General features: G+C 41.3%; 1 protein-coding gene across 3 annotated transcripts in view; it reads right to left on the bottom strand.

Moving 5' to 3' along the window:
- RSRC1 (arginine and serine rich coiled-coil 1) overlaps positions 1–19,128 on the bottom strand; it is a 305,589-nt gene that overhangs the window by 285,958 nt on the left and 503 nt on the right. For all 3 annotated transcript variants that reach the window (XM_019532657.1, XM_019532655.1, XM_019532656.1), the window contains exons 2-3: positions 10,529–10,724; positions 8,324–8,449 (exon numbers count right to left, since the gene is read on the bottom strand). In XM_019532657.1, coding sequence (XP_019388202.1) covers positions 8,324–8,449; positions 10,529–10,716 — 314 coding nt within the window. In that variant the 5' untranslated portion in view covers positions 10,717–10,724. The remainder of the gene's footprint in view (positions 1–8,323; positions 8,450–10,528; positions 10,725–19,128) is intronic.

Genomic DNA, 19,128 nt, shown 5'->3' with positions numbered 1-19,128 from the left:
ACCTGCATGTAGCATGCAGGTCCAGTCCAAGACCCACAGATAGCACTGCAGGTCAGACAACAGGGCTCCCTGGGCTGGATCCGGACAGTGAACCAAGATGAGAGATTATATGCTCACTTAAAATGGTAAGTACCTCTACCCTTATTGCCATAAGCTGAACATATCTGCTGTTTCATATGTAGAACAGAACAAGAAAGTGAAGTCTTCTGGATTACATGGAACCTGACTCAGTTCTGCCCTCCAGAAACACACCTATCCTTTCAACAGCACTTTTTGGTTCCATAGCTCCTTTTCTCACCCTCTCAACTATTAAAAAAAAAAACCAAAAAAAAAAAACCAAAACTTAAACTGAAAAACTGCACTGGATTGAGTTTTTACAATATAGCAATTTAAAAGGTCATATACCCACAACAGCCAGTTGGCACTTTGAAGGTTTGGAAGAAGTTTGAAGTGTTCCCTCCTTCCTCTCCAGTCATCACCTCATCTATCTGCCTCTTTTCTCACCCAATTCATTACATATCAAAGGCTTCTTTTACATATAATGCTACCATTCAACACTTGTTTTCTTAATCTGTTCTTTCTGCAGGTACCCTTAATGCAGATTTTGGTCATGCCACCATTTTTCAGTTATGTTTAAGTCAAGGAATAAATAAAAAGGAAAGAAGGCCTTATCCGATATCCCGTTATTTTTCTGAACTTGAACTTGAAGAAATGAAGGATAAAATCAGCATCAACTGTAATTTTTTGTTCTACTATTCCTTTACAGAGTAGTACCCATATCAGATGTCTGTCTACCCTGTGTGCTCTTTAGCAGGCAGTATCTCCTCATCAACTCCAAAGGCAAAATCCTGTATAGCCAGGATTGCACTCCTGGCTATACACTGCAGCAGTTGAGACAATGCGTGTCACATAGTGCAAGATGCTCTGGGAATTACAGTTTTTCAGAGCAGCAGAGTTCACTGCTGCTGGGGGGGGAGAACTGACCCCACTTTTTTGCCACCAAAATCAGCAATTCCTTTGCCCTCCCAACATGGGCTCCAGAGATTAAAAAAAAAAAAACGGTATGAAACTTCCCCCCTCAGTAGCAGCAAACTCTACCACCACTCTAGAGAACTACAATTCCCATAACAACTTGCACTCTATGATACATGTTGCCCCTGCTGCTGCACCTGGCATGCTGCCTAGTGAGCAAAAGGTAAGAGAAGACTGACCCACGTCCATCCTCTGGTGGTACCCACTGAACTTCTCCATGCATCACCACCAGGTCCATCTATGGTACCACTATGAACAGTTCCCAGTGCACTGCATGACTCCTTTCCTAACTATGACTCCTCTTCTCCTCCATCTTATTTCCTGATGAAAAGCAGAGGAGAGATTAAAGAAGGGAAAGAAGGGGAAGTAAGGAGTGAAGAAACAATACAAGAGATTAATGAAGGAAAGGAGAGCTCTGGAATCCTCTTGCTCTTGAGTAGCTGGCAGTATGGACAACAGAAGAAAAAGAAAAAACAAAACAGTTTCAGTCATTTTGAAAGTGGTTTTTGTGCACTGAACTGTTATGTTACAGATCTGAACCAGTTTCTTATCACTTACACTAGTTTGTGTGTAATTTCTGTCCCCAGCCCAGAAGTTCAGTGCACATACTGCTTTCAAAATGACAAAACCAGTTTAAGATCAACCTGGATGGATGTAGCATCAGACTTAACGGATTTAAATAAGTTTATTGAGCTTCTGTCCCAGATCCCCTCCAGATTCAAGTTAACTCACAGACCCCCAACCTCCCAGGATGTTTTGCACCTCACCTGCAAACCCCTCCTCACCGGGTGCGTGAGCTAGCCTCGGCTCAAGCTGTCTGCCCCAGCTGAGCAGGGAGGCGTGCTCTAGTTCTCCCTTCCTCCCACCCCCCGGCCTCTGGCCTGGGCCACTGCAGGCATGCGGCTGCATTTCCAGAATCAAAAGTGAACATCTGTTCACTTGCTTATCAGTTCAATTTACACAGCTTAGACAGAATTGATTCAGTCTCTGGCTTTTTGACTGTCTATATTTAGCCAACACGACACAGGTCTGGTCAGTCTACTCGGCATGCCACACTGCTCATTTCCCCAACTCCCTCCACCTCTCCCACACTCCTCTTCCCTGCAACCCCTCCTACCCCCCCCCACCCTCTCTTCCCCCAACTCCTCTCATTCATTAAATTCCTTTTACAATGTCCTCAGTTCTTCCTATCTCACTTTCAAGTACAAATAGAGAACAACATAATAGGAAGGAAAGATGTGCCATCCTGCAGTGCCCAAGACTGATGCACACATATAAGATACAAAAAATGATAAAGGGAGAAGCTCTAAAGAATGAAGCTGTCAAATGGCAAGTTATGTGTATTTCATGAGGCATCTGTTGACTTAATAAATTTGGCATCAGATCACCTAACACACTGAAGCAACTTGAACTAAAGCTGAGGTGGTTTGACTCTTAGCAGATCCCATCTATCCCTCTTCAAACACTGACTAGAATTATAAAGGAGGTCGACGGGGAATTCCACCTAAAACGTAACAAGAGACCTGTATATGAGATTTGAGTCAACTGCCTCTGGAGTACTCCAACCCGGATACAACAAAGGAGACATTTTAACACCAGCCTTACACACCTGATTGCCAGGACACAGACAAGCTTGTCTGCAAAGGTTCTGTTCAAGCCCAATACCAGTTGCTTTTATATGTGCTGCTATTGTTATTACTACAGAAATTTAACTAGTGGCAATTAATGTTTTATTTAGCAACACTCTCCATAGACTCCCCTAAGAATTTAATGGGCTGATGAGAACAGAAATATTTTACTCTTATTGAAAAAAAAAAAGAGCTCATTTATGTAGGCTTATGCATAGATTTCTTGTGTTCTAGTACAGTTCTGTTCTCCCCACACGTGCAAAATTGCTACTATTCTCTCATGTGTTACTCCTCAAATTGAAATAGCCTTCACATTCCAAGCCAGCTAGTCTATCACAATTCAACTGTACGTGTCCTTATAATTCATTAATCTTGTTCACGTTATGACATTAAAGGGAATTAGCTAGACATAAAAATAACCATTAAGTTATTTTACTTTTGTTTCATCCTTTCTTCTGAACCCTTTATTTACTGTCCATTGTTTGCAAGCTCATCAGGACAGAATATTCACACCATCAACCACAAAAGTGCTTCACATATTAAAGTTGCTATATAAGTAAAATATTCCATTTGGCATCTACTTTTTAAGTCAGATATAAAATAAGTATATTACTCATTAACAAACATTTATAACCATCACCTCAGTCTCTTATATCTACTATAATTCCATTTATAGGAATCTTATTCAGCAGTGCCCTCAGTACTTCAAACCCTTAAATAACTGAATTTCACATGCATTACATTAAGGGTGTCAAACTCACTCTAGGGCCTGGGTTGGATCTCGACCATGGGGTCTTCTTCTGGGGCAGATCCATGAGGCCAAAACAGGAACTGCATTGGGTCAGGGGCCAGGGCCATGGCCAGTGACAAAAGCCCAAGAGTGAGCAGCAGTACAGACTAGGTAGCAGGGTCCAGGAGCAGGGACAGGGCAGGATCAGATGGCAGTGCGGGTGTGGGAGGTAGGGAGGGACAGGGCATGAAAAAACAAACAAACAAACAAACAAACAACAGAACTGGTTGGCAGCTGAGGGGAACAGGCAACAAGACAAGCAAGGTCTGTATCTGCACAACCACACTCACCCCCTGCCTCCCACAGCATGTCCCTTGGGGTCCAGGGATCCTGAATGCTGTCTACTGATAGGTCAGATTGAATGGTTCTGCTAGCCAGATCCAGTACATAGGCCATACGTTTGACACCCTTGAATTAGCCAGATTTTCAGATAAGACTTTTGTATCGTGGGGATACAAATGTCATTATAATTATTCTAATACCAACAACACAGGGAAGCCTTGATTGAAGCCTGTAACAACAGCTTTCTAGTCACAGAATCACAAGACAACAGTAATAAAAAAATGCAGACGTCCATTACAAAATGGTACAAGGCTGGTATAAAGACTGGTGCAATTAATAGTTAGTAGCTTCTAATTTCTTAATAAATTGTTGTAATGGTCCCACGTATTACATTACTTCTACAAATGCTTGCTCATCATTTAGCTCTTTCAGCACATTGTAAAAGAAATACAACTTTATTTGTAATAGCTGTTTAAGATAGCTTTCCCTTTCAAAGTGATTAACTCACAATACAAGATCTTTACCATGTTATTAGAAGGCAAAATTCTATAGTATTCCAATCAGACTGAAAGTACCCAATAAACCAAAACCATACAGATGTATCCAGACTCCAACAGGCTGTCAGCAGATATTAAATTTAAAAAGTCTTAGGCAACAAAAGCACAACCCTGTTTTGCGAAAGGAAAAGGAGTAAACTCCATTAGCAGTAAATAGTAGGCTGCCTACCACTGAATGGAAACTGGGTCTACTGAATTACATGTATGTTTTGAATCATTATCTTGCAGAGTTTTGCAATGTGCTGTATGCTTTTACTTTATTTTATTTTATTTAATACTTGCAGGTCTGCCAGAAAAAAAATTGAACTAATTTAATTGCTCTCCAGAAAGAAGCCTAACAATGACTTCATGAGAACTGTAACAAAAATAGTACAGTACATGTTACGAAATCACAATGGAACAACCTGAGTAACGTCACAGGACATTGCAAAATTAAAGTTGAAACTTGAAAGGTCTACATTCCCCAGTTCATTTGCAATTTTGGGCAATACAAATGTACTTTTAAAACCTTAATTTAATTAGATAACATGTAGTAATGTATCCACAAGCATGCAAAACTGCTGAAGTGCTATAAATACTGCATATTTATACATGGGCCATATAGCTTAGAAACAAACTAAGTACAAAAGAACCATCAAAACATTTTTAGAGGCAGATTTTTAAAAGTATTTAGTCACTTATTTCCCTTTATTTCAGTGGAAGTTGGGATTCCTCAATACTTTAATAACCTGGCGCTTAGCATATCCATCTTCCCATATGTATTTTAAGGTTACTTAAGACTTACAAATAACTGCAATAATACCAGTAGTTCTATAAAACTTTGTGTATCCAGTATTTCCTATAATTCAGAATCTGACTTAGGAAAAATATTTTCATTTGTACCTTAAGCTTTTCCATTTATTTTGAAGGCAAGTCTTGTAAACTTAGAACCAATCCAGCAGATATTTACACACAAGTATTCATCCTAGCTATTGAACTCATTAGGAAGACGTTCACAGTTTATACGATTAGTATCAAAGTCCATTGTTAATGCACTCAACCTATCGAGAACAAATCAGTGTTTGTAAGTTAACAAAATTACTACTACCCCAACCCATAGAAAACAGCATACAGGCACCAATTATAATGCAAATATTTACTGAAGTAGGGATGCACTGATAAAGATTTTTTGGGCTGATACCAATGGCCAATTATTAATGAGCCATATTAGCTGATAATGATCTGATTGGAGACATGCAGCCCAGAAGCTTGGAGAGCAGCGTCCAGCTGGTAAGTCTGTTGGGGGAGAAGGGGCAGATCAAGGCCCCTGCAGAGAGGGAAGGAGTGGGGCTGGGCATGGGATGGAGGGGGTGGCTCCCACCACTGCACGCACCCCCGAGGGGAGTCATGGGGAGGGAAGCACATGCCTTCAGATCTGTGCACAGTACAAAGGCAGGGTGCCGCTGCGGGGGGGCCCAGGCTAGGGCTGCTCTTGGGGTAGGCAGCGGCAGCAGTGCTGGGAACATAGGCCCCCTCCCCCAGCACCGCCTCCCACCCTGAGTGCAGCCCTGGACCAGCCTCCCTCCACAGCAAGGAAGAGTTTGTTACTGCCCCCAACATGCAGCAGCATGCACAGATCTGGGGGGCTGGTGCCCCGCATTAGCTCCCCCAGAGGTACACGCAGAGGTGGGAGCTGCCACCCCCAGATGAGCCACTCAGAGCTCTGTCCCATGCCCAGCCCCAGCTCCACTCCCTCCCTCACCAAAGGGGTCTCGATCTGTCCTCCACATCCCCCTCCCTCCCCTCCCGACAGACTTAACAGCCAGACACTACTCTCCAAGCATGCTGCAGATGTGCATAAAATAGAAGAAGCATCCGCTAATTATTTCCTGCAGCATCTAGATGTAAATGTATCCAATCAGAGCTGCCAAAGTAAAAATTCATTTAATCTTTATATAATAATTTTAATACAAAAAACAGAGAAGCTCAATAGCTAACGAAGTAAAAGCAGATTGCCAAAAGCCCTCATATGCCTAGTAGTTCTCAGTCAACAGATTTAGGTCAGTAAATTCAGTAGACACTGACCACAGTTGATACCTCTAGATCAGAGGTTCCCAATCCCCGGGCCACAGCCCCCGGTACCAGGCCACGAAATGTTGGCTGCCAGACCAGAAATCCGGAAGTGATCAGCATACTGCAGACTCGCAGCCAACCTTTTTTATGCTCAGTATAAAAAGGGTCGGCTGCCAGTCTTCAGTATGCCAGTCACTTCCAGTCTGCAGTATGCTGGTCTGCAGTTTGCCAGTCCACGGTCACCTTCAACCTGTGGTTTGCTGGTCTGCAGTCTAAAACGTTTGGGAACTACTGCTGTAGATAAATACAGATTTTGAAGAGATTAAAAAAGACAGATTCTGTAATAGATCTGAAACAGGCCATCTGCAGACAGAAGAGGATCCAGAAGGGGGAGGTGTACACTGGTGCACTTGCACCCACCTTTGATTCCTGGCAGTGGCAGCAGAATTTCAGCAAAGTACAGATAGTCAAAAAGCCTGAGGCTGAATCAATTCAGTCTTTGCAGGTTAGTCTAAAATGCACAGCTTAAACTGAAACAGAAGTGAATACATTTACCTTAATTCAGGAAATGCAGCCACATGACTGCAGTAGCTCAGGCCAGAAGCCAGGGGACACTACAGCATGGCTCTCTGGCGCACAGCCAGCATGAGCTGTATGTTCGCTTCCTCTTCCTGCTGCCCCCAAGGTCTCTGGGATTTGCAGTCCAAAATTACAGCAGCAAGACTCTGTAGGGTTGCTCATCACTTCTCCTTGCTTCCAGGTGCCTCTGGTATTTGTAGTCCACAGTTTCAACCCTTTGTCAGCCAGCCTTCACTGCTCCAGCTAGGAAGCAGATGGACAGGGCCAGCCCTGCTCTCTGGAGCAGACAGCACAGTCCAGCCCAGGGCTGGAAAGCATGCTGGGATGCTGAAGGACTGATTTAACTTGAACTAGGAAGGGGTCTGGGACAGAAGTTTCACAAACTGGTTTGACACAACTCAATTAAGTCAGTTAACTACATTCAGCCAGGTTTATCTTAAACCAGTTTCAGCCATTGTATATCTGGTTTATATGCAGCTGTAAGTAACTATCAGAAGAATAGTTACAGACCTCTGCAGCTACCTTGGTCTCAAACTACATCAAGGAAAATATAAGAGAAAAAGTTCTTCCTATTTCTAAGCACTGGAACAAACTACATACAGAGGTTGTAGAATCTCCATCCCTGGAAGTTTTTAAGGGCAGGTTCAACAAACACTTGCTTAGGATGGTTTAGACAAGGACAATCCTTGACAATCCTTGCCTTGAGCAGGGGCTTGGACCATATAACCTCCTGCAATCCCTTCCATCCCTATTTTTTTATTCTATGAATATGACTCCATCTCTAAATAGACCCATTTCTAAGTAGGGCACTCCCAAATGAAAACAATCTCCCACCCTGCTGCCCTCCCCTGGGACCTCTGCAGCCTGACAGGTACAACCCAGCGCTTGCAGGGCACAGCAGGGCCATGCAGGAAAGCTGCTTCCTGAGGCAAGCTCTGTGCTGCCCTGTCAACGCATCCCCTGTGCACAGCCCCACACCAGCACCATCCCGGATTGTAAGCAACTCTGGGGTCACTTTTTGAAAATAGAAAACTATTTCCACCTTTTAGGACTTATTTAAAAACTACTTTGAATTTTCTACATACTATTTTTTATGGTTCAACTATCATAGTTATTGGCTAACAAGTAGGTATTTAGCTATTGGCTAACACCTAGGTATTCATCCAAATAGGCATGCATATTTTATATAAAAACTATACCTTAATCCAAAATCTAGAACAACGATTTACTTTTAAAACTTCCTAGAAGTTAACGAGCTACTACAACATGCTTACAAATATTTACTAACACCCAAAGACAACAACTCCCCAAACTTTGGGGGAATAAAAAAGATCAAATTAAAAAAAACCTGAAAACAAAGTTATTTGATTATCATTTTGGGGGGGGGGGTGAAGAAATCATACCTTCTTGTTCTACTCTTTGATCTTGATCTCTGAGACCTGTAGGATTTGCCTCTGCCTCTTGATCGACTACGACTCCGTTTTCTTCTTGATCCATATGAAGAACTACTGCTAGATCGATGTCTGCGTCTAAAAGAAATACCACCATTAGCAGCTCCCTCCTAATTCTATTTTTAAAAAAGACACTCTGAATTGATTAGTTTTTATTACTATGGCACCTATGAAATAAGGGTCACCATAAACAAGCACAGTATCAGAAAAGAGTTGCCATCTCAAAAAACCCTCACAAGAAAAACACAGGTCACTTTATTTGGAAAATCCCTTCACAATTAAACAAGTGACTGTTACAGCCCGCAAGCTATGCTCGAGCAGTATTAAAAATTGCTTTTGAGCATGCTTTTAGTTTCCTTCCATCTTGGTTCTTTGAAGAATGCTATGGTAAAAGAATGTTTTGCAGTATGAACTGAAGAGAGAGCAAAGACAGGGCTCTTCCCAACATTATTTGGATATCTTGAGCCATCTTCAGAAAAGATAACTCCTTCTCATATCTGTGAAGTGATAGGTTATAGATAAGATGACAGAAAACCTCCAAAGCATCATCTTTGAGACAAGCTCTCCATCCTATATTTAGGAGTCATAGGTGCTATAGAGGATTTTAACTGTTGAGATAAACACAAGCTTATCCCATTGAAGACTTGGCAAATCAATACTAGAACACAGAATTAGATACAGAAGTAACATGAAGCCAATATAAGTTATAGAGCACTGGAACCATGCATTGCAAGTGTGTCATCCTACTTAAAAAAATAAAAATAAAAAATAGGTTTCCTTTGGTATGAATAGCACTACAGTAGTCCGGACTGAAAGACGGAACTGGTAAATTACAATGGCCAGGTCCTCTTCTGTAAGTGGGAAATGGATCCTTTTTGCTAATGGAAGATGAAGAGTAGTACTGCTGCTTTTGATTCTTAAGGGTCATATTAGATTCATTTCTGACCCTAACGTGTAATTCTATCTTAACTGCCAAGGACAAATGTCCTAAACTGAGGGCAAGGCAGAAGTGCCTGCCAGTCTCAAAGCAAACACTTTGGTCTTTTCTGGATTCAATTTAAGTCAGCTGGTCTTCATCCAAACTCTAATCTCCCTCAAGCTCTGTTATCTGTGAGATAGCCGTGCCTGCACTGGGACAAAAGAGATTCATAAAGCTGCATGTCATCAGCATAGTGCTGGCATCGAAGCCCATTTCATCTCACTATGTCCCCTAAGGGTAGTATGTAGATGCTAGGCAGGAGCAAAAAATAGAACTAGCCAACTTGCCCACCATTACTTGTGAGTGATTGAAAAGAAGAAACAAAATGAGGCTAGCCAAAAAAAAATAAAAATCTATAGATTACTTCCACAAGATACAGGTGAATCAGCAGCACTTTAAGTTAGGTCAAATGCAGCTTAACAAGTTGTTTATTCTCAGTTTGTTTTCCCCTCTCTCCATCACTAAAATATGCTCTATCAACACAACTTTGTTCCAAGTCCATCTGAAGTCAGATTATGGGATAGTCAAAGTATGTGAAGACCCTGGATGCTGCTGGAGTGATGCAATGGTACTTTTTCCTCATCAGAAAGGACAGGCGGGACAAAAAACGAAGTAAAGGTTATCAAGCATATTGGCTTAGTGTCCATCTCCTGAGGATGCAAACTAACATATTATAGGTTTCCTCCACACAACAACAACAACAACAACGTAAGAATAATAGTGAAAACAAGCTTGCATAGCTATCATTTTAGAAATCACGTCCATTAATATACATCTCCTTCTCCACTGCACTCTTGAATGGTTGGCTTTATTTTAGCAGCAAGTATAAACATAGTAATACATAGTGAAGTTTCTTGTGCTGTTAATGTTAGTGGCATAGTCTATTAGACCTCTAAAATGGGATTCCAAATTCACAGTTAAAAATTTGACAGAACGGAAGGGAATATGCTTATTTTTAATATACATTTTATTTTTAAAGCTGCATTCACACCAGTAATGTTTTAAATGGATTATATAGTTTTTCTGTGATCCAAGACCCAAAGATAATCTTAGTAGGAAAGCCCAGAACAAGCATTTGTCATGCAACATGTGGCAAGTACAGAGAACATGCACTGTATTCAAATATTTTTAGCCTTGCTGCATAGTGTCATGCACAGATGCATGTAACATGAATTCACCTTTTCTCGTAAGAATGTGAACGGGCTTGGAGATCTCGAGACCGTGAATTCGACCTGGACTTCCTTCCCGATTTCTTACGGCTGTATGTTCTGCTGTCTGAGGAACTACTTGAAGATGAACGCCTACGGTGCTTCTTTTTTCTCCTGCTTCGATTCTCTTCTTCTGTGTCTGATGAGCGACGTCCCATTTTTACAACTATTTAAAAAAAATGAAAACTATTCTAAAATATAACATTGTCATGCAGAGTTTGTAAAACATTAGATGCATGTGTAAATACCACTTTGTAAAAGTCAGAAGTCAAAACATGAAGCATGGGGAGGGGCTGACCTTTTATTTTAAATTCCTAGTCTGCTAATGGTTTTGTGTAACAGATGACAACCTTAGACTTATAAATTAACACATTAAAATGAAACTTTTAAAATATGATCTTTCAACTCATATTAGCTGCTACAAACTTTGAAATAGCTCACAAGCAAGTTAATCACAGTCAAAATGTTCTGGTACAGCCACCTGCAACATCAACATTATGTATTTTCTCCTTTTTATTCATTTTCTGTCTTACTCGGATATTAGTACTTTTACGAATCACTGGAAGGGATGGCTTTTAGACATTTACATAGGCATTTAAAATCTGAGACCTTATAAGAGGACCAGACATTGTCAGTACTACAATATCTTTAATTACGTTTAACTTGCAATTTTGTAAAGAGAACCATAGTAATGCAACTGCATTGTCCACACAATGCTAGTCAGTCAGTCAGTCATACTTTCTATTGCTCAGTATTATTGCTTGTTGATCATATGATTAAGTCACTTGTATGTTTATGGACATATAACTGGAAGCTAAGTAACAGAAGAGGAAAAAGTTTATCTGGAACTTTTAAGCTATAAAATAAGAGGATGGAACTTCTTCTACAGATTTAGGTGTTCAGTTTAAAAACCACACAACTTTAAATGGTTTAATTCCAAAATCAGAGCTATAAATATTAACCTTTAGATGCGTTTCTTGATCCCCCAAGGTGTTTGTGTGTATAAAGTTTCAGGTTTATGGATTGTGATAACAGGGCTGTAAAAAACTACCATTCATTTAATTACTGGAAAGACAATCACCTTTTCTTGGTTTGGAACTCATAAGAAATCAGTTTTATTGCTGTCACTTCATGATTAAAGAAATAGTATGCCTCTTGAATTTTTCAGGCTATAAAAGTTGATAATGTTTTAAATCCTTTTTTTGTTCCAGAGGCACCACCCCCACCCACGCAAGATGTTAAGATTCCCCTTCCCTTCAACTAATGGTACTTAATAAAGAGGCCTTCTTCCCAAGAACAAGCAATGTTAAGCTGTCTGGTTATAGCTAAACTAAGAACACTGCAACCCAAATTCTCACTATTATTATGATTTGTGGAGGCAGTAGTGTAGACAGGGTTGAGGCATTTTTTATCAGTGGTGAAGAGTTACAGTTCCTGACTTTCCTAGCATAGACTAGTCTTTTGAAATCTTTCTCTGACATCAGATCTTTACCCTTCCCCATTCTTTTCTTCATATAAACAGCAGAACTTAATCTCTAACTAAGAAGCTAAAAACATAACTAAAGGGAACTTCTCAATTATGCTCATTTAGGCACATTCACAAAAAGGTTTAGCTGCCTGAAATGGAATTAAATTTCAACCAAGTCCAAGAGTAGGATGTACAAAACCCCTGAAATATCTAAAGGGCTAGGGAACTTAACTGTTAAAAATATAGGTGCCTGCAGACACAAAGTTCTGTTTGTGTTCACACTCAAAGCTGCCATCATCTTGGCAGGACAAAGTGTCTCAGCAGCATTCCTCAGTCAGGACTCAAGGTTAGCATCCCTAGGCATCTTTACATATACTCTGGGCTGGGGGAGGAGGGGCGCTTTAGAGTGACTCCTGGAAACCGCTCTAATTAAAGCACCTACAGCATCTCATGTATTCAGAGCCCTGGGCTTCAAAATGCTGGCAGAGCACTTTAACTAAAACTTGTTAGATGAGCTTTGATTAAAGCACCCCGACTGCCATTTTCAAGCACAGGAATGCTGAATACACGTGATGCAGAGGCTGCTGGAATGTACTAATTAGCATGCATCAGAGCAGGCATCAGGCACACATATAGGTGCCCCCTGGACCTAAGGATCCTGAGGTGCCCAACTAGCAAGAGTGTTCAGAACATGCCCAAATGCTAACACCAAGTTCCATATGCATTAATTCAAGAACAACAGAAGGACATGATGTCCCTCCCCTTCTTACAATAGCCTAGTGCAGGGTTCTCAACCTTTTTAGCCCTGAGGCACTCAGACTCAAGGCATCCTTCAGAAACTGCCAGCTCTGTTCTTTCACTCCTTTTTTTTACTCCAGAACTCAAAAAAATGCAAACAAGTCAGAACGGTTTTGACGCAATGGATTCCTATTTGAAATCTCTGGCGAGATCCAGATACACACGTGCATTTCCCCAGGGACAAACAAAAGCAGCACAATATGTGCTGCACACTATGGTGTGCCACAAGTGGCCCAAGGTGGGGTAGGGGAGGCTGGGGCCAGTACCTGGGCTGGCCCCTAGCAGCCTTACATGGGTTTCTAGGGGTCTCCTGGGGCTCCAGCAGTGATGATCCAGCAGTAGGGAGCCTGGCCACCAGCCAGAGCATGGCTCCAGCCAGACAGGCTCCAGTTTCAGGTAGTGCACACTGCCACCACATATGCCACACTGCTTTTTCTGCTGAGGGATTTTTTGGTACCAGAATTTCGTGATGCCAGAAAAAAAACCCAGCACTGCAAATTTGCAGCACAAGTAATGCTTGCATGTGTTGCGTGTGTAGCACTGCAGATGGGTCTGCAGCGCCACATGGGCTAGAGACAGACATTTAAAAAGCCTGAGCCTGAATTGATTCAATCTTTGCAAGTTAGTCTAACCTGCCTAGGCCGAATCAGTTTGTAACTGTACAGACATCCCCTCTAGATTGAAAAGAAGCTGGGGGGCGCTAGAGCAGCCCTCTCTTCCCTTCCACAGAGCTGAACTGAGGTGGGGTATGGCCAGGCCCCAGCAAGACACTCTGATTAGAGAGGGTGAGCGAGGGAGCCAGCAGGGATTTACACAGGATTTAGTTACACAGCAGGGAGTTACATACCATTTATCAGCCCATCAGCAAAACAAAAGGCTCTCTCATTAGTTCAAGCTCTTAAACAACTTTTTCCAAGACAGGAAAAGAGACATTACCAACTGCCCGTTGATTAGCTCCAAAAAGCCCTAAGCAATGCTGTCCTGTCTGCCTTTGTCCTGTCTCCCACAGCATGGACATAGCTAGCATGTGGTATGCTAGTTAATGCTGAGAGGTGTCTGTGTTAGGCAGGGGGTGCTGGAAATCCCTGCTTGAGCAGGGCGGGGAGACCAGAAGGAAGCCAGGCAGACCCTGCTGTACCTACCGGGGTGGGGAGGAGGGGCAGTGAATTTTGCTGGGCTACAGCAGAGAGCAGAGCCTCACCCAGAGCTGCAAAGCATCTGGGATTCTGGGCGACTCTGGTTTATCTTAAACCAGCAATGGGTCTGGGACACACATTGCATAAACTGGTTTGACTCAAATCGGTTAAGTCCAATACTACATTCAACCAGATTTATCCCAAACCGGTTTCAGCCATTTTCAAACCGCTTTATATATAGTGAACATCTGTTCTATTACATGTTTAAACCATTTTCTGATCATTTTCACTTAAACTGGTTTGTCTGCGATGTCTATCCTTAGCCATACTGCACTTACGCACTTGTCTGGACACACCCTCTGGGTCTGTCTTGTAAATCATACATAAGTGTTTGCACACCTAACCATGCTAATAGTGCACCCTGAAAAACATCTTAATGTACCCCAGGGTGAAGCAGCACCTTAGTTAAAATTCTTTGGCCCAGTGAAAAGAACACTTGCCCACAAAAAGAGAGACCTAAAGTGTATACAGAAGTGCTCCATGCATGTTTTATAGGGCTGTAATTTAGAGCACTTTTTATAGCACTATAAAGTTAGTTACAGCGCTTTTATATTTGTAAGCTACCACCAAATCCCCCCAAACTCTTCTCTTTTAGGCTGAACAGTTCCATACCTGTCAGCCTTTCCTTGTATGGCTTGCTCTTCAGGCCACTAATCATATAGGCTCTTCCCTGAACTCTCTCAAGCTTCTCCACAACCTTCTTGAAGTGTCGCACCCTGAACTGGCCTCAGTACTCAGGCTGCAGCCTCACCAATGCAAAGCAAAGCATTTCCCACTGCCTACCTTTGACACACAACTAGCATGCTGAGCAGCACAATGGTGAATCCCGCTCCTAGGCACCCAGCTCTCCCACTGCACTACATGGGGCTCTGAAACGCCTAACTCAGGGCCTTGGATTCCATTTCTGTAGCCAAGCACCTAAAATCTAGCCATTGTGATGCCAAGCATCAACACGCCCGGGTCCCTTTGTAGATCTACCTTAATCATCTGTGGCTTCAGATCCTCAGCACTCTGCAGGACTCTTTCTTCAGCCAACACAGTTTGAGCAACAAGACAAATCAAACTGAAGAACAAGGGAAAACTGAATCTAAAAAAAAAAAAAAAAAAAAAAAGGTGTGTAGATATGTTCACCACTGTATGTGTATTGTTAACATGAAATAGTTTCGCTCGTTCCATGAAGGAGTGAAACTACTGGTCCACATTTTCAAAGGCTTACAACTTGACCAGATTTGGGCAGATTTTCAAGAGGGCAGTTCAAGGACTTACCTGACCCAAAGGCCTTTTCCTGACAAATTTAAAAGTCTCAAACCCCAAGCATGAGGATGTTAGAGAAACTCAAATGAAAGGTCACCAAAATTATTCTAAAATAAGCAAGAATGTTCTCTCCTGGCCTGTTTCTTGGGAACTACTGTACAATTTTGGCAAAAGTTTTCAAGAATGTTCAGCCTGAAGCAGCAACAAGGCCCAGAAAATTTCAGTTGAAATAGTTTATGTCTGGCAGAGTTCTGTTGCTTATAAAATAGGTTTTTAGAGTGGGAAAGTTATTCTAGTTCTATCAGCCTTGACAATAACATTGCAAGTAGCCAAGTAACTTCATGTACCGCATAAAAGAATTCAAACAAGACTAGTGGTAAAAAACAAAACAAAAATAATATTTCTATAACATCTATTCAACAACTAAATGTAGGCAAATTTAGTGCAATAAGAAAATACATACTGAATAACCTGGCTTCACCTCATCTCATCTTCTAAGTTTCTGGAATTATTTTATTTAAGAGAATTATTCAATTTGAAACTAAACATACAAACATATTTTTGTACTATATTTAACAAATTACAGGTTAAGAACAACCTTAACAATGTAATATTCCACTGCAGAAGAACTAATTTTCTGGTAAAGAATCCTCCTATGGATTAGTTTTCAGCACAGTGTCTAATTAGACATCTTTAGCTACCTCAATCAAATGGACAGCAGCTATAACATTACAACAAAGTTCACATTACTTTGACATCAGGTCCCTATTACAAACAATGTTTGTCTACTGCTAGGAAACATTGTTCATAACTAGTTTGCAGTGATATCAAGTTTCGAGTAATTGCCAAATATCTGTAGCATATGGCTCCTGATCCCTGTATATAAGATCTTTCCAATATGATCATATTATCCAGATACTGAAAGAAAAGGTGTCACATCCACTTCATTATCCCTTTTTCTTCCAGAGGCACTGGGCATGCCCTTTGGTAGGACAGAACACAGGATAACAACTTCCTGCCATAGTCATTCCTGATCAGCTCTGGATCCTGGAAAACCAGGGCAAAAGGAAAAGTAATTTTCCTTCTCTGAAGGCCACTAAAATTACTTTCACTGCATGGGAGGATTTTATTTTTAAAGGAAATCAGAAATGAACATCACAGAACTAGTCCAATAGAGAAAAATAAGAAAGGCAGCAATCTGGACTATAGTTGCCACCCACTGACTGTCTCATGGCCTCTGTAAACATGTTCGTGGTCTCAGTCTATTTTCAAAATTACTATTAGACAAAACTCTACAACACAAATACCAAGAAAGCCATTCGTAAGTGTCAACTTCAGCAAAAAGGCCCGGGATAAGTCAGATATTCAACTACTTTCTCAACTGAAATGTGACCCACTATAACAAGAAGTCACAGGCACTGGCCATGATACTCTGTTACATCAGAATACTTCACTTGGAAAATGGCATCTAACTGACATCCCTCGCAAGCACTGAATTAATCTTAAATATTAAGAAATTGTTTATCTTAAGTGAACATTTCAAAGGAACAATATGAATTACTACTGTTGTTGCTACTTCTCCCACTGAAAGAGTTCATTTTAAAATTTTAAAGCACTTTACAAAGAAAGTTGGAATCCTTACTCCCATCGTATGTATGGGAAAAGCGAGGGACATACACTTAGCCTAACCTGCCCAGGGGTGTCGACCTCAAATGCATTTGTGGACCAGATCCAGACTAGGTAACCTCTCATGGGCCAGACAACCCACTTCTGGGTCCAGCCTGTTGGGGCTTCTTGCTACTGCTGCAGCTGCCAGAGCAGCTCAGTGCCAGCAGCCAAGAAGTTTAATGTTGCCACCACTCAACCACTGACACTATGTGGCTACCACATGGGATTTAATGTTGCTGCCTGCTGCTGATTTGCATGCCAAATAGCAACCAAAAACCAGAAATTTGAGTTCCCCACAAAAATTAGTCAGTACAGTGCAGAGCTGTTTTACAGCACCTGCAAGGATTTATGCAGAAATATTAATAACTTTGCTACATAAGGCTAATAGGAACCACTACCAATTTCTTTCCTTTGCTATTCTGAAAAACAAAACAAAATGCCAAATGCTTTACGTTGGTTTAAAGGTTACAAATCCATTTTAAAGTAATTTGAAAGAAAACCACACTGAGAGTTTAGACAGAGGTCAGCAGTGCCATAACTTCTTGGCTATGGGTTTATATGGATTAGGGTGAGCTTGGACAGATTTATATTTTTAATTATTAAAAGTTGTGTGTTTTATACTATTTGTTTAGCCAACCATTTTTAAAGCTGATCTTGAAGTTGAAGTTTGAATAAACAAATAGAGGCTCGTAAGCCTGCTCAATTTTCCATGTCTCTCTTCTCTCTCCCAAGTTCACAAAACAGAAAGAGCTAAAAGCAGAGCAAGAAAGTGCTTAGCTTCTGGAGTTTGCTTTGGCGTCAACTGGAACAGAAAACACACAAAATCCTGCACTTAGCAGGTAAACAAAACAAAAACTATTTTAAACCACTGTTTTAAAATGCAGTTATTTATGTTTCTATCTAATCCCTGATGACCATGTAGGAATCTAATCTCACAGAAAAGAAACTTTTTCATCACTTTTAAGGCTAATTAGTGCCATACCTAAAAGTTTACAACCCCCCCCCCACACACACAGGACAATGTTTTTCAGCTATTTTTGTGCTCAAAAAGTATCTAGGCTTGTATCAGTGGGGGGGCTTAATTGCTATGTAAGAAAGAATTTTCATTGAAATGTAATCTTTATTTTACATGCTTTGCTTCAAGCTGATGGAAAAGGAGTTGGAAAACTGACCAAGATATTCTTGTATAATATTGGTCTGAACCAAAGATATTTCATTTTTATCAGTTCAAACATATCCGCCCTCTTACCCACTCTATGGTTAGTGTTCCCTCATTTTTTCCAGAAAGTTATTTTTTAATAACTTGATGAAAAGTCACAAACAAAATTATTCTTAAATGTAAATAGTGGCTCACGTGTGACAAATATAGTCTATATAAAAAGACTAAGTTCAGTCCTTTAGATCCAAAGGTCAGTAAAGAGTTGGCAGAAGTAGAACAGAGGATGTATTACTGCGTGTACACATGTACAAGTGCATACAGGCAGGGCTATATAAGGATCTTAACATATTAGGAGAAACTCACATATGCCCAATACTTAGACTGGCATGTCTCTCTAGGTTTTTCATTAAATCCATGTACACTTTGTTTCCAAGCTTTTACCCATGTTTTTCATCCGTAAAACCTTGGAAAATAAGCCAATGCATGCAGCCATCTCACCTCAGGTGCTCACCTGCAGAAAGCTGCACAGATGCCCTGAAATCCCTGTGGATCAAGCCAGATAAGGGTCTTTGGGTAAACCCAATATCTTTTATTAGACCAACTCAAATCATTGGAAAATTTCTTCTTGGCAAGCTTTCAAACACAAACACGTTTGTGCCCAAAAGCTTGCTAGGAAGAATTTTTCCCCACTGTAAGTTGGTCTAATAAAAGATGTCGGATTTACCCAAAGAACCTCATCTGCCCCGGTCTTGACACGTGGCTACAACCCACACCCCTGAAACATGGATCAAGACACATGCAACAGGCAGAAGTTCCCACACCAGATACCGACACACGACCCTGCTACATAGCGGGGGGGGGGAGGGAAAAAATCTAGAGCTGCAGAAGCCAAACTACTGACGGTGTCGCCCTCAGCACCCAACTCTGGCGGCTTCCAGTGACAAACCCACCGACACCTGACAGGCCGGGAGGGAAGGTGTCTGCTGCACAGCCCTTCCCGCATTGGTTTCCCAAAGGCCATCCCCTG

Source organism: Crocodylus porosus, unplaced genomic scaffold (assembly GCF_001723895.1).
Source record: "Crocodylus porosus isolate Cpor-Errol unplaced genomic scaffold, CroPor_comp1, whole genome shotgun sequence".
Classification (NCBI taxonomy): Eukaryota; Metazoa; Chordata; order Crocodylia; family Crocodylidae; genus Crocodylus; species Crocodylus porosus.
Note: the sequence above shows the minus strand (reverse complement) of the source record. Positions and strands in the feature narration are given on the sequence as shown.